General features: G+C 37.8%; 1 protein-coding gene across 6 annotated transcripts in view; it reads right to left on the reverse strand.

Annotated features, from left to right (window-relative positions):
- Positions 1–14,854, reverse strand: part of COBL (cordon-bleu WH2 repeat protein) — a 157,306-nt gene that overhangs the window by 108,003 nt on the left and 34,449 nt on the right. For all 6 annotated transcript variants that reach the window (XM_014872280.2, XM_088171397.1, XM_088171406.1 and 3 more), the window contains exon 2: positions 7,344–7,550. In XM_014872280.2, the coding sequence (XP_014727766.2) occupies positions 7,344–7,550 (207 nt within the window). The remainder of the gene's footprint in view (positions 1–7,343; positions 7,551–14,854) is intronic.

The raw sequence follows: 14,854 nt of genomic DNA on the forward strand, positions 1-14,854 counted from the left end.
TTTCTTTACAGTAACCTTTTTCAAGTTTAACAGTTACACAGTGTGGGCTGGAAAAGTGGCAAGTGTGGAAAATTTGGAATAACGTGATCTCACTGAGAAGGGAAAAACTAAGAAGATGGTGACTGAAGACCAAATAAGGAAAACAGTCATTAATATGTATATTAAGGAGGCTTCAGAACAGAGTGCACTATGGCAACTGCTAACATAGAGAGCACAAATATAAATATGTGTAGCATCCAAATCAAAACTGTATCAGCTCATTTAATGATGACTCATTCTGACACTGTTCCCAGGTTGAAAATATCTGGGACTCACAACCATGTTCAATTTATATGCTACACACCACAAACCAACAAACATTTACAGCTACTAAGTCCAAACTACAGGAGAATCCCACCTACACCAGTATTTACATGAATATTCATTAAACTGTGCAGCAGTGCACAGTTTTTAAAAGTGGTTATCAGTTCTCATGATACAGATCTCAACTTGTCTGTTTACAGACATACTTTTTTTTAAGCTAAAATTTGCATGTGTTTGCTTTCCCTCAGCCTTCTTACTATTGTTTCAGAGAAAAGTTAATAAATAACCAGACAGAATCACAATACATGGTGTCCTATGTGCATGATATTTATATTTAAAGTGGAATAGTGGAGTATTTTCGTAGTACATAGAACTGTGATAATTCATTCAAATTTGGACAGTAGTCTTGCCTCTTGCAGAAGTATTTGTAAAGACAAGAGTTCATCAAAATAACATCATCAAAATAACAGTTCATCAAAATAACAGTTTGCGATTTCACACATATACCACTGAAATTATAAAATATATTCAGCAGCAACAGTACCACAACTCTAACAAGATCAGAACCCACACCAGCCATCAGAGAAAATAAGTTACAGACAATCATGCAACCTGAACAAATTTTTGTGGATAAGGGACAATTCAAAAATCCAGCCAAATCTGAGGTTTCATCTTATTGCTGATTAGGAACGGGCACGCATTAACCATAACACTTATGGAGGTCTGCAGCATCCCAACCTGTGCCATGCTGCTCAGATACACAACTGTTCCATGAAAAGCATCGCCAGCCTTCATCTGTACCATTTGAAAGTATAGCTGAAGCTTTTGAAAAAGCTTCAAAGCAAATCATATGCTCTTTAAAAAAATGTAAATTTGGGGAAAATTTTTCACAAAATATCTGAAGTGTAAAAAAAATAAAAAAGAAAAGAGAAAAGGAGAAAAGAAGAAAAAAAAAAGGGAAAAAGGAGAAAAAACAGGAGACGAGGGGAAGAAAAGGAGAAAAAAAAAAGGACCAAAGTAGGAGAAAAGGAGAAAAATAAGGAGAAAAAAAAATTCCACAAAATTCAAAAATTCTTATCTTTCAAGCAACGTAAGAGCTGGGAAATCCTGGCAATGAAGTTATTCTTATTTTAGATTTCAATGGCACCAACTTCAAAAAAATTCATTCTAAACCATAATACAGTTTAGCTTAAATGGGAGTTTTATTTCAAGTAATTCCATGCATATGGTACACACAGAAGAGAGTCACTAAACACAGCAAGAGAATGGTAAACTACTAATCTAGACCAACTTTTCTTTCTAACATTGGGCTGAATCTGGGTCTTGGAAGATGCAAAGACTCAATCCTTCCTTTGCTTCCATCTTGTCCCACACAGATCTCCACTTTCTTTTAACATGTTTGGATATCTGCTACAGAGTACTGTTTTGAAATTCAGGCAGGTCTTAAATATAATGCTGAAATGAAGCTAAATATGTCCTCCCTTTCCAACTACTCAGCTAAGAAACACATTATTTTTTCATTTTAGTAAGATGTTGCTGAAATTTTTGGCAAGTGACCAAACACTACGTAATAGACACCAAAGGTTAATGACTGACAAATACTAGAGCACAGAAACAAAACTGGAGAATGAACACAACTGAGGACTCAGATAAGAAGGTCCATATGACTATTCTTAGTAAAGGAGAGTACTTTGGCTCTGTTTTGATATTCTATTACTATGCTGTTTGACATTAATGCCAATTCCGGGCAGTAAATTTGAGTCTGCTTAAACTTGATCAGACTGCTTGTTTCCCGTTGTTCTTTGCAGCAGAGGCCTATGGTTTTTAGGAAGTATAAAACAACTGAGATGTTCTGGGTGTGGTTTGGCTTAACCTCCTTGGATCACATAGAGAAATCCATTAAAATACAGTCTTGTAAATCTGAAAATAAATGTGCAGGGTAAAGTTGTATTCTATCAAATGAAACCAACTTTCTTTTTACCTTCTGCTTTCATGCTACAAATGCCTTCCAGTACCTAAACAGGCCTACAAGAAAGCTGGAGAGGACTTTTCACAAGAGCATGTTGTGATAGAACAAGGGGTAATAGCTTTAAACTGAGAGTAGGCTTAGATTAGGTATTAGGAAGAAATTCTTCACCACAGTTCCTGTGGTGAAGCACAGGAAGTGGTCCAGAGAAGCTGTGGATGCCCCATCCCTGGAAGCGTGAGGGGGATTGGAACTACATGGTCTTTAAGGTCCTTTCCAACCCAAACCATTCTGCGATTCCATGATTAAAAAAAATAAATAAAAAATCTCAAACTGGAGGAAAGAATCTTCTTTATTTAGGTCAATCTCAAATGTGCATTAAGAATCCACAGTAGCAATTGACTGGAAAAGCAACATTAATAGTGTAAAGGAGGTGGATGACCTAAAGTCTCTAATTCTTTCATATTTGCATTTAAACCAGAAAATAGCATTAGCCATTATTTTCTCATGCTCCAAAGTACAGTAGGTACTCCATTAAAAGATTACAATTTTTTCTACACAAACAAAAATGTACACACTAAGTAGCAAGCTGTATCCAAAAAGTTCAGGAGGTGTGATAAAGACACTCATAAATGTTTTCTGTTTCTTTTCTTAGCTTGCTTCTGTACGTTTGGCTCTTATTTTCCATAACTGAGCAAGTCCACAGAAGAACATCAAGATGATACATAAAACAGGACAGAGGACTGTGCTTTTTAAGCCTTAGGACAAAAAACTGTCCTACAGTTGCTATTACTGTTGCTACTGTCTGTACGTATGAACTGTAGAGTTACAGAGACAGACTCTTGCCAGTGAACAGCATGAGGACAAATAGCAAAAGACAAGTGCTGAATAGGAAATTCCATTTAGGTACAAGTAAACATATAGCCTCTATAAAGATGGTTCCAGCCCTGGAAAAGAGGTGAAGAGAAATCCAGAAACCTCCTCCCTGAAGTTATTCAAACTTGCCTAGAGACTGTGTGCTCCAGCGGCCCCTTCCAACATAAATTCTAGTACAACTTTTTTTCCTTTAGCCTACACTGAACTACTGTAGTTTTGACCTGACACTTATTAAGTATTTAGTTAAACTAATTTTTAATCCTTTTGCCATGTGCCCAGTTTATCTTCTTCTCACAACACCTCTTTAATATTTTACCAAGCTGGGCTGATTTCACACCTTCAGACTTTCCTAAGACCCTGTTCTGTATGTTGAGCTATAAGCCCACAATAAAGAGTCTATTACTGATAATATGTGAGAATATTCTTTCTGTGATTACATTAGTTTTACATGTGTTTTATATGTGATGCTCCATATAATGAATACTCTGTACTGAACTCTGTCCTCCAGTATTTGCAGAATTGGACTACAGCTTCAGCTAGTTTATTATTTCTTCTAGTATCCTGCCCTCTGTGCATCGTATGTATGAGAGAATTTGTGTAACGTGTAAGATAACAGCAGGAGCAACAACTGTCCAGTTTACTTTTTTGCATATTGGTCATCCATGTATTGACAACTCCACACTAAACCTCACTTAGCTTCAAACATCCCTATTTTTCTGCAATGCATTTCAAATACTACTGATTTCCAAGCTGCTGACACGTAATGTCTGTATCTGTGTTAATCAGGAAGTCCTCCTCAGTGCCACCCAGTGTGAACAGAGACAGATGCATGATCCCTTTATTTACAGGTTACCCACTGCAAGTATTACCTCTGAGAATCACAAACAGAAAACTGATAACTTGGGAGCTTTTCCATTTGTTTTCTATCTAAATGTCTACCCATCACCTCTCTCACACCTGTTAACAGTTTGTGTGGATGTGCTACAGATCTACGTGCATAAAATGTGTAAGTGGCCAACGCTTTACCTATCCTTTCAGCACATCAGTTAGTGCTCATACACAGACTACAAACACAGAGTAGTGTTTCCCTCCTTTTCAGGGGGAAATAGGTTAACAGTTTCCATGAATACATGTTTTACATGTAGAGTTCCCAGGGGTCAATTCTTTCAAAAATAAAACTGTTTGTTAATACTATTCTATTGCTGCACACACTCCCTAAGGGCTTAGCTTTGTACTAACATCTGCACTACGTATTTCCAAATTCTCAAACAAATTGCGTGTTACGAGATGGCAATAAACTGTTAGAGAGGCTGTCAGCTTGAGTTAACTTTTATAAATAAAACAATTTCAAGGTTCCAGATTCCAATAAAATATCTTTAAATAGCACACACTTTTTTCTTAAAGTGTCTTCCAAGAAAATTTAATAAGAATTTTCTGCCTTCTTGCTGGTATTTACTGGAACTTTTTACATAGAGAACAAAATTAAATTACATGTTGCTTTGCTTACATGCAATGAACAAATTGAAAGATGTAATTTTTACTTTCAGTTCATTTGTAATAATCTTAAGTGATACTAATTAACTACAGTAGTTATATTTTCAAATATAATCTAGTGTAATTCATTGTTCTGTGAACTGCTTTCCTGAAATTACAGAATCATTTTTCATTATGAATATGCCCAGGGCAAAGATTTGCAAATTTTTTTGAAACAGAAAAGCTACTTCCCCAGGGTAGCCAAAAGGAGATTTTGCAGAATATAATTTTAATGATGGCAACAAAAATACTGAAGATTTATAGCACTATAAGCATCAGCAGATTTTTCTGAAATGTCCTTCCAGGAGAGCATCACAGATAAAAAGAGTGAACAGGGAAAATAATGCACTGGCTCTTACACTTGCCTCAAACTAAAAAAAACAACCAAAACATCAAACAAACCAAAAAACCAAGCAAAAGACCCCATATTTTTTAAAATCCAGTAACTTCAGCATTTAATGTTTACCCCTGAATATCATTGTATCTCATAGCTGTTTAGTTCACAATATTAAAACAATACAAAAAGTTGAAAAAACCTGGACTTTCACCCGAACCCGGAGACTTAGGAAAGTTCACCTCCTAAAAGTTTCAGATAATCTTGACATTATTACTTTTCACTATTCCACATACCTAAAAACATAACCAGGGCTACCATATAGAAAACTCCATCTTTCAGTGATTAGAAAGAACAGCAGCACACATGAGGTCTGTTCAGACTGATGTCACTGTAATACAGGGTTTATTACAGAATATCCTTTTCTTATTTCATAGCTTGTTAGGATGATTAATTCCCCTTCCCCAGTTTCTATCATCTTCCACTTCCCACAGCTGGCTATCAGTGTCACTAACTTCTGCACTCCAAGTCTTCAAGGTAGCACTGAGGGAGAACAGCCAGTGCCTAGGTTAGGCACCAGAGATGTGCAGAGTAGCACGTTAACATAAGCAGGAATTTAATTCCCACCTAAATCACAGGCTTAGACCTGTCATGCAGATCCTGGAGAGAAATGAGCACCTTCACAGGCAACAAAGAGAACATTTTGGTTGCTTAGAATGCTTAATGCAGATGATATAAATAACCTCACAGAAATTAGTGAAGTTTCATATTTGCCATTTCTTTCAGGTTTTTGTCCACAGACTAAAGACTCTAATAAACAAAACAGTCTTAGTGTATGTGATACATAATGATAAACATCTGTGAGACACAGAATATTTACTATACAGGGAAGCTCCTACAGCTTTTATGTTCTTCAAAGAGTCACATTAGAAGACCACTCTTACAGTGCTCTTGGACTGCTTACTTTGGAGGGAAAAAGAAGTTTCTAACCATATGGCAATTATCTATGCCTCAATAAAAAATGCTGCATGAATATTGACCTCTTGTCAGCTTCCGGGTGGCTTGCATTTGCCAATGAAATACCGTCTTTCGTTGGGATCCAATGGCCAGAGAGTTTCATGTCCTCTTCCACTTACCAGGCGTGTTCTCTTCTTTCTCTCATGATGTCCAAATCTCCCTATAAAAGCTCTAACACTACATGTCTTATCTGAGAGCTCTCATAAGCCCTGCTTTCCTTCCAAACCTTTAACATCACTCTGGCTTTGGGGTGGACACTCACAAGTTGCACACATCTCCTGAGAGTGGATAAGGGAATGTCAGTTTCTACGAGAAAAGCAGAGGGGAGAAAGAACTCCCAGACACCAAACACCAGTTTACACATCCTCCCTGGCCATCAAAATGCACTGAGGGAAACAGACTAATATATCAGACCAGAAAGTAGCTCTGCTGGAATGCAGACTAACTACTGAAAACATCAAATGTAAAACAAACAAAGAATCTGATTTACCAGATTCTGAACACATACCTGAACACAACAGGCACCTACATACCTTTTGAATGTGGTGTTACACTTTCTACAGTTTCTTGACTATTCTTGACCACAACATTGTTTGCTATGGTTTCATCATAATATTGTTTATATTTTTGAAACTTCTCCATATTATTTCCTAAAGTAATGTCTCCCTCTTCCAAAACAATTTACACGGAAAGAATGAGGATAAAGAAGAACTCCCACAGTGAAGAGAATTATCTCAAAACTACCTTTCCAATATAATTTTCTCTTGATTGTACCCAGAAAGTAACACAGAAAATCCCTGTCTCTTTCCATGGGAAAAAAAAAAATACACTTTTATATGTAAAAGGCTTCCTAAATACGAGCAGATGCTTTTCTATCTACACAACTGCCCTGTATTTGTGAAGGCGGGATCTCTGAATGCGATGAATCATCCATCTTCCCAGCCTGTTCCCTGGCATGCCTCCAGGCACTCATGCTGTCAGGACTGTTTGCCAGCAGCACCTACTTCCACTGCAGCGAGCCCACTCTGGATTATGAGATGTGATACAACCTAAGCACAGTGACACTACATGAAAGGGACGGATCTGCACACGTGCTGATCCGTGGGGAAAACAGTGACACAATAGCTGCTAAATCCTTCCTGCCTCAGAAGAGAGAGTCCTTTATACATGGCTCTCAGGACTCTGGTGCAACAGCTGCCTAAAATGCAGAGAAAAGCATGACAGAGAAGTCCCATAAACTCAGAAAGACAGCATCAGCAAGCATCCCATAGGGAACAAAGGGCTTCAAAAAGTGGGAGCTAATCAAAGCCTTACCTTCCTTGCATTGTGCACTTCTGCTCCACTCCACTGGGTAGAACAACTGTGAAGTCCACCAGCCTGTTTATCATGTTCTCCTTCATGCTCACAAGGTTCTGATCAGAAATTACAGCTGTCTCTACAGGTGACTTGTGCTCACTCTGAATTCTACTTGCTGCAGGAGGTTGATTTGGTGGAGGGGGAGCGCGAGCTTTCATTCTTTTCCTTGAGAAAGAAAGGCAAGAAGAAAATTAATAATTTCCTGCAAGAAAATCCAAACATTACTAAGAAATATATGTTCTTTTGGCCACAATCTCAGATTGTTTTAAAAAGTTCCTTTAATACAAGTAATTTTTTCTTCATCATTAACCTTTTCAGTGGAGTTGCACTTTTATTTTACCTCCTCTCTAAAAATACGCTAATTTTTTAATGATGCACTCACTCCTACTGTTTGCTTTCCATGCCTCAGGGGATGAATCAGTTCCACAATTAGGATATGATATAATAGTTTTTCTGTTGAGTATGAAGCATACTCCTATGAAGTGAGAAACAGAAATGCTGGGCCCAGTCCAGACCTGACTCAAGAAAGAGTTGTATTTACGTTCATGAATGTTTCCTCCAAGTCAGAATGGCAGCAGTGGAAGCAGGGTGAGGTTTCATTCAGCTATATTTGGGTTCCACAGTCTTACTCTACTTGAAATATTGTCTCTTCCTCTGCTCTAAGTTAGTAGTATTAAATCTGGCTCATCGTACTTCATAGGGAAGCACCATGAAAAGGTCAACTGTGCATGATATCACTTCTTACCATGCAACACCAACACTACAGCTCTTTGAAAGCACCCTGAAAGGAACTCATTCTTCAGTAGCAGGCTATGCACCATGTGTGATATACAGAAAAGCTGCATCAGCTTGCACCAAACAAGCAGCGTACTTTACAGAGATATAAACCCACCACAGACTCAAAGTTTACTTCTTTGGCAAGCTGCCAGACAGATAAGCAACATATGTGTGCTGTTAAACTTCTGAATAGCTGGCCTCATACCAAACACATGTCTAAGAGGATTAACTCTGATGATTAATACTCCAGTGACCTCTTCTGACTAGATTTACGCTTAGTTTAAGTCAGATTTTAGTGTAACAGATGGAAAAAGCAGTAAAATATTTACTCAGAAATTATTATGGAGGCCTACTGCCTGCATTTTTTAATCTGCCTGGTTTTAGGGTGCAGGAAGAGATTATAATTCTTCACACGGTTTTCACCCTGCAAACAACATGAACTGAGGTCCAGAAAGGAAGAGTACAGAAAAAGCACTCTAACCCTTAAAAGCCGGAAAAGCTTAGTGGTCAAATCAGCCAAGGGCAAAACTGTGTTTAGGGGACAAAAAAAACCCTGAACTGAACTGAAATGCCAAATCAAACTGTCCTTTAATAAGACATAACCTCTATTCTCACAGATAAAAAGACTAAACATAGAGTTTGGATTACCACTGTAAGCTCCTGGCAGAAGAAAAAAGTAATACCTTTATCACATTAACAAAAAACCCAAACCAAATCAACCAACCAACAACAAAAGTGTTCAGAGGCAATCCAAACCCTCCATACTCAGTATTTGCATTTGACCAACAGTATCTGTGACACATCTCAACTTGCAAAAATTCTTTACACTTCCTTGAAAATGCTCATTTCAGTGAAACCTCAGTAAGGCACTGTTAAATCAGCAGTGATAATGCCTTTCCCTCCCTGTGTGCATAACAAATAGCATTCTCTACAGATATGCAGGAAGAGTTACTGCCTTATTTATTAGTATAGAGAAATTTCTCTTTCATCAGAAATTTCCTTGAAGATTTAGTTTTTATCCTTTATGCACTGAGAGAGGCATGAAGTCATCAGCCACTAACTTGCAGCTCCTCCTTGTCGAGGTGATGAGAAGTTCTCAGCATTGACAAGTAATTAACTACCTTGATTCTCCATGAACCAAACTCTCAATTTATTTGTCTATTGAAGGGAAAAAAGAAACTGGAATTCATCTTCTGCTCAGATCCTTTACATTTAGCTACAGTTGTTATTTGTAAGCAGGTGGTGAGAGACATGTGAATTTTGCATAAGTCCAGATTCATGGCAACACAGCCTTACAATCATGCAGTTTAAGAACATCAAATCAATTTACAAATCATGTAATTCTTGCCCTTCATAATATATCAACTACATCAACAGAAGTAGTTATAGAGTTTGACTTGTTTCTTAAAATAAGCTTTTATTTTTTGTTTTTGAAGATTGCTCTATAATGGAAATAAAGGAAATTATTTCAACAGAGTGCTCCTGACAAAGTACCAAAGGGGGTAGAAAGAAAAGAAGCAGACAAGTGTACTGAGCCTGGCAGAACTAGCTGTAATTATGATTTACCTTTTAAATTCCAGATCTCACAGTGAACAAAGGTAGATGAAATAAAGCAATGGTAATAAAATAATCATGAAACTGAAATCAGCTGAAACTGTAGACACTTGAAACTTCAGGGAAGAAGTGGAGAAAGTCTGAGTTTTGAAACTAGTGAAGGAGCTGAAAGTAAACTGGGAATATGCCACACAAAGTGCTTGTCTGTTCCCTGGTGATAGTATACACCTGCCTGAGGTTTTCTATGGGAACAGACAAACCAGGTCAGAAACGTTAATGAGAGTGTGAGTTTTAGCTTTTTAATCTATTTAAAAAAAAAATTTTAAGTACTCCTCAGCCAATTCTGCAGTTGCAGAGCTTGTATAGAACCGCTTGAGGCCGGGGGTGAGAGGGGGGCAGTGTGCAGAGTGTCAGCAAATCAGGCATCACACCAACAAAAGCATCAGCCATACGTTGACCAGTGATGTTCACTTTAACTCCATATAACATCTAACAATGCATATTCTTTTTGGCATTATGCAGACAGGGCCTTTTAGATACTACAATCCTCCTTTTATGCAGAAAGGACAGGGCAGGTCTGTTTCCTTCAGAGACATCAGAGAAAGGAAAAGGGAAAACATTCCTACTGCAGTCTCTCTAACCTAGCAACATTTCAGGTGACCTCATACGAACTTTTCCACAATAGTGACTTACATATTTTCACTGTGACTGCTTGAAATTCCTGGTTTTCAACATCTTTCAAATGACAGATTTCAAACTTTTTCAGTGGAAGTAGATCCCTCTGCAGTTCACATTTGTGGAGTGTTATGTGGCACAGATTTGCATTTTCTAGCCAACTTTCTGAAACATCTCTGTAGTAGAATGTAGCTCCATGAATCGCAGACTAAAATCCACAGCTCTAGCTCTACCTTGCATCTGACATGAGCAGCTGCTTTTTCTGACAGGCTCCAGCAACTGCAGCCAGAAGGTGCCTAGAAGCCTGTTAATACTATTGAATGTGAGTGAGAAAAAGAATTCATCTTTCTCTGTCAGAGCAACAATGGTTATAAAGGACAATACAAAAGCCCTCCGTAATAAAAGCCTTATTGTTACCCCACTAAAATAACACACACAGAAAGTGAGTGATTTAAAAGCCTGTTTTAAGCATGGGAAGAAAGGGTACTTCCCATGCTATAACCACAACATACTATAAAAGAGTTGCATACCATTCTTCAGTGTGAGATAAATTCAACCTAAATTTAGTTCAACAGCCATCTTCTCTCCACAAACACCTTTCACTGTGCTCACTACTGAGATACCTGTTAAGACGCTGCAGCTGCTCCTAGTCTGCAGAAGTTACAAGTGGGAACACTTCAAATCTATTATCAGGTTTAACTCATGGTTACATGAATGCTTCCATCCAGTCCTTGAGACAGAGACAGTGAAAACAAGCAGCTTATTCTAATACACAAATGTACAGCGGCTTTTACTGAGGCTTGAACTATTCTCACTTAACTGTAAACAGGAAAAAAATGCATACAGTCATGAAATAACTAGGCAGAATATATAAATCACCTACCAGCACTGTTCTCAGTCAAAGCACCAGGTTTCTCAAGATGGAAAAGGGAAAACAAGGAAACTGACCAGTAGGATCAGTGTTTCTGTAGTTCAGCAGAGAAGAAATGCAAGAGAAATGAAGTTTCATCTGATTATGAACTTCAAGACAAGGTAACACAAGCCCTTTGGACCTACAATTTATTAATATATAACTACCAAGCAACAGGATGTAATCTGGACTTTACAATCCCATCCTAGAAAAACATGATCTATCTTTTGAGCAGCCGTGGTCCTGGGACTTTGAATGCCTATGGCAAAACTATGCAGAGATTGCCTTTCTTCAGGTAAGGTCTAACACACACACACAAAAAGAAAAAATTGAAAGTGAAACAGTAAAATGCTACCCATTTCCACCCTTCCCATTAAATAATCCTCTCTGCCCTGTAAAACAAGGGCAACTTAACAGGCACAGGGCAGACTTCATTCCATGGATGTCAGCAGGACTTTGGCAAGTGCTCCAGAATTCACCAGTTTGTAGAATCTGGTCCTTTCTATGCCAAATCTCTCTCTAACCATTAATTTTAAACAAGCAAGAACAGCAACAAAAGCACAAACACACACGCACAAAAAACTTCAGGAAAAAAATGAAGAATACTTAAAAAAAAGTTAAAAAAACAACCCACCAAGAAACCTTAAAAATGCAACCCAACAATAAAACTAAGAAAAATCCAATCCAAAGCAAAACAAAAACTCAACCATCCCTGATCATGGCAGAATTATGGGAAATATTCATTTCTTTAAGCAATGGCAAACTATGACAGGCTGGTCGAGTCAATTTTCAGTCTAGACAAAAGGCTATAACAGGTTTAAAGGGATTTTCTGTGACAGTTGTGAACACCCCATCTCATAAATAGGAGAAATAAATCAACATTGCAAGTGCTCAGTGATGAGCAAATAGAGATACAGCATCCCTTGGGTGAAAACCAATAACCATGGGAATAAACATTCTTGATTTTCAAATGATTTCACTCTATAGCCTTTTGAGGGGAGAATCTCTGCACATAGGCAACAAAAAAAAAAAAAAAAAGCAGATGAGTATGTTCACTCACTTGCTCCCTTTCCCCTGGCAACTTGCACAGCATAGTCAGAAGCCTAGCCCTGAGGAACACACCTCATATTCCAAACCACCAAGACACAGCAGGGTGGAAGTCATTCATGCTCAGTGATCTAACCTGTGAAGAAGATATCTTTCAGAGAACATTTCCTTTTCATTCTTTGTTGCTTCTGGCAAAGCAAAGAAAACCCAGATCACTGGCTAGGAAAGAGACAACTACTGTATCAGAATAAGCAGCATGCCAAGTTTCCTCTTTGTGAGCAAAACCCTTTCAGCTTCTGATGCAACGAGTCAGAAAAATTTTAAAACAACACAAATATAAAGGAAATACAAACAGATCATAAGCAAGATAAAGGCACCTCAAGAATTCTGAAAATGGCAATCAAAAGTCAAACAAATCTTGGAGAGATTGAGAACAGACACCAGGAGAGCATGACAGCATCCATAACTACTAAAGAGGCATAAATTCATCCAGACAGCTTTACACCACAAACTAGAACTCAATTCCACTTTGTCATCTATAGCATTTAAATTAACCAATTAAATTAAAAACAAAACAAAAATATCAAAGAACACTCTCAAGTTTACTTTGTCTATCGCAGGCTAAATATACCAATTCATTACAATAATGTGCAACACAGGCAATGCAAACTTTTAAATGTCTTATATTGGTTATAGGTCTAAAATGCATTACCATTGTAGTTACTCGTTTCCAATATTTTGGTAAAATTAATAATATTACACAAATATTACACTTTCCAAAGAGCTGAAATCTTCAGCAGACACTGAGATGGAATGAACTAGATAACTAGCGGATACAGCTCAGGCAACAATTGAGGTTCTCTATTTTATTTTTTAAATAAGTTGCTGCTTTGTTTTAGCAGTCTTTACTCTGAATTCTATGGCTATTATAGGATGTAATTATTTTATGTTTTTCTGTTTTCAAACATTTATTGGAATTTCATATTACTTGTAAAAGATCATTCTATTTTTAAGGCAGAATCACATTGACAGACACAATGAAAATTATTTCCTTGCAGGCATGATAAAGTCACCCAAAATAGACAAGAAAAAAATAATTTGTTTCTGGCAAAGAAATGAAAGTTATTTAATTATATTTTTGATCTTCCATTTGATTCCACTTATAAGAAACCCTACAGCTTTATGTACTTTAAAAATAAAGTTTCTATGCCAGAAGAAAAGAAAAAGAAAAAAGACCAGAAGTAAATAGAACGAAGTGATGAATACATCTTCTACAGATGAATACATCTGTAGAAGAGGAAGGAGGGATGGAAGTATATGATCATGGTTGCCCAAGGGTGAAGCTAAAGAAAAATAAACAGAAGTCAAGGTGAGATGATACAGCTTAATGGAAGTAGTCCCTAATATCATCTCTCTAATTTCAAACTTTTGACAAACTTAACCAATCAATTATTTAAAAATGTTGGGCTGCAGTTTCCTGGTCTTGGATGTGCCAGTGATTAATTGTCAAAAAATTTGCTACTAGGAGCATCTCCCCATATATGACTCATTTCACGAGAGGCTGAAATGTGTCCCAACACACAGCAGAGACCTAGCCACTCTGGTCCTTGTGAAATATTGCACAGCTGCCAAAGAAGAGAAAACAGGCTCTGCCCAGTGCAGACTCCTGCACTGACACAATGCAGCTGAATTATCGAGGGCTCACCCTCTGACAGGAAGGCCAAATGATTTGTTAGCCTGTGGCTGGTATCCACAAGTAATCGTGTTTTTATACATCATCCAAGCTTTTGATTAAGAATCAAAGTGTACTCTCTTCCAACAAAAGCCTAATTCTCATTCCAGTCACTAAGGCATTCCCTCAAGGTCTGGTACAGAGCAGCTGACACACCAGCTTCACAACAGAGTCATTTTTAGGGCTAGAAGAAGGCAGAAGCACTCTAACCTGACCTCCTGCAGTGCACGGGCCATGCAGTGCTCCCCACTGCTACTTGAGAAAGCCCTCTCAGAGGCTTTCTGGGATGGATCTGTACATGGGGTGGGCTTTAACTGATCAAAGAATAACACTGGAGCCTACAAATGCTTTCACACTTAGTAACCACAGCCACTCTAAGGAGCCTAATAGATCTACCTGTATCAGTTCCCAAAACAAAGCAGAAGACGAGCCCTAAAGAAATATTTTAAAAAGCAGCCAAATCCCAAGATTTGGGTACATGCCCACTGCAGTTAATGAAAACACTGCCTGAATAAGCACTGTAAGGTCTGTATTGCTAATAGCTGTATCACAGGATTGTTGAGATACCACCCACACATTCAGTTTGTGGCAAAGACCACACTACGAGCTGGTGCCATGCTGTACAACTCCACTGGGCTGCACATCAGTAAAGAGAAATGAAGTGGGAGAGCAGTTAAAATTATTTAATTATTTATCTAATCTGCTGAATCACTTGCTGAAGAAAAAACAGAAGTCTTTGGTAGTTAAAGGCAAGAAAGCACAGATAAGTTCTAT

The sequence above is a fragment of the Sturnus vulgaris genome, chromosome 1, assembly GCF_052056855.1.
Source record: "Sturnus vulgaris isolate bStuVul1 chromosome 1, bStuVul1.hap1, whole genome shotgun sequence".
Taxonomy (NCBI): Eukaryota; Metazoa; Chordata; class Aves; order Passeriformes; family Sturnidae; genus Sturnus; species Sturnus vulgaris.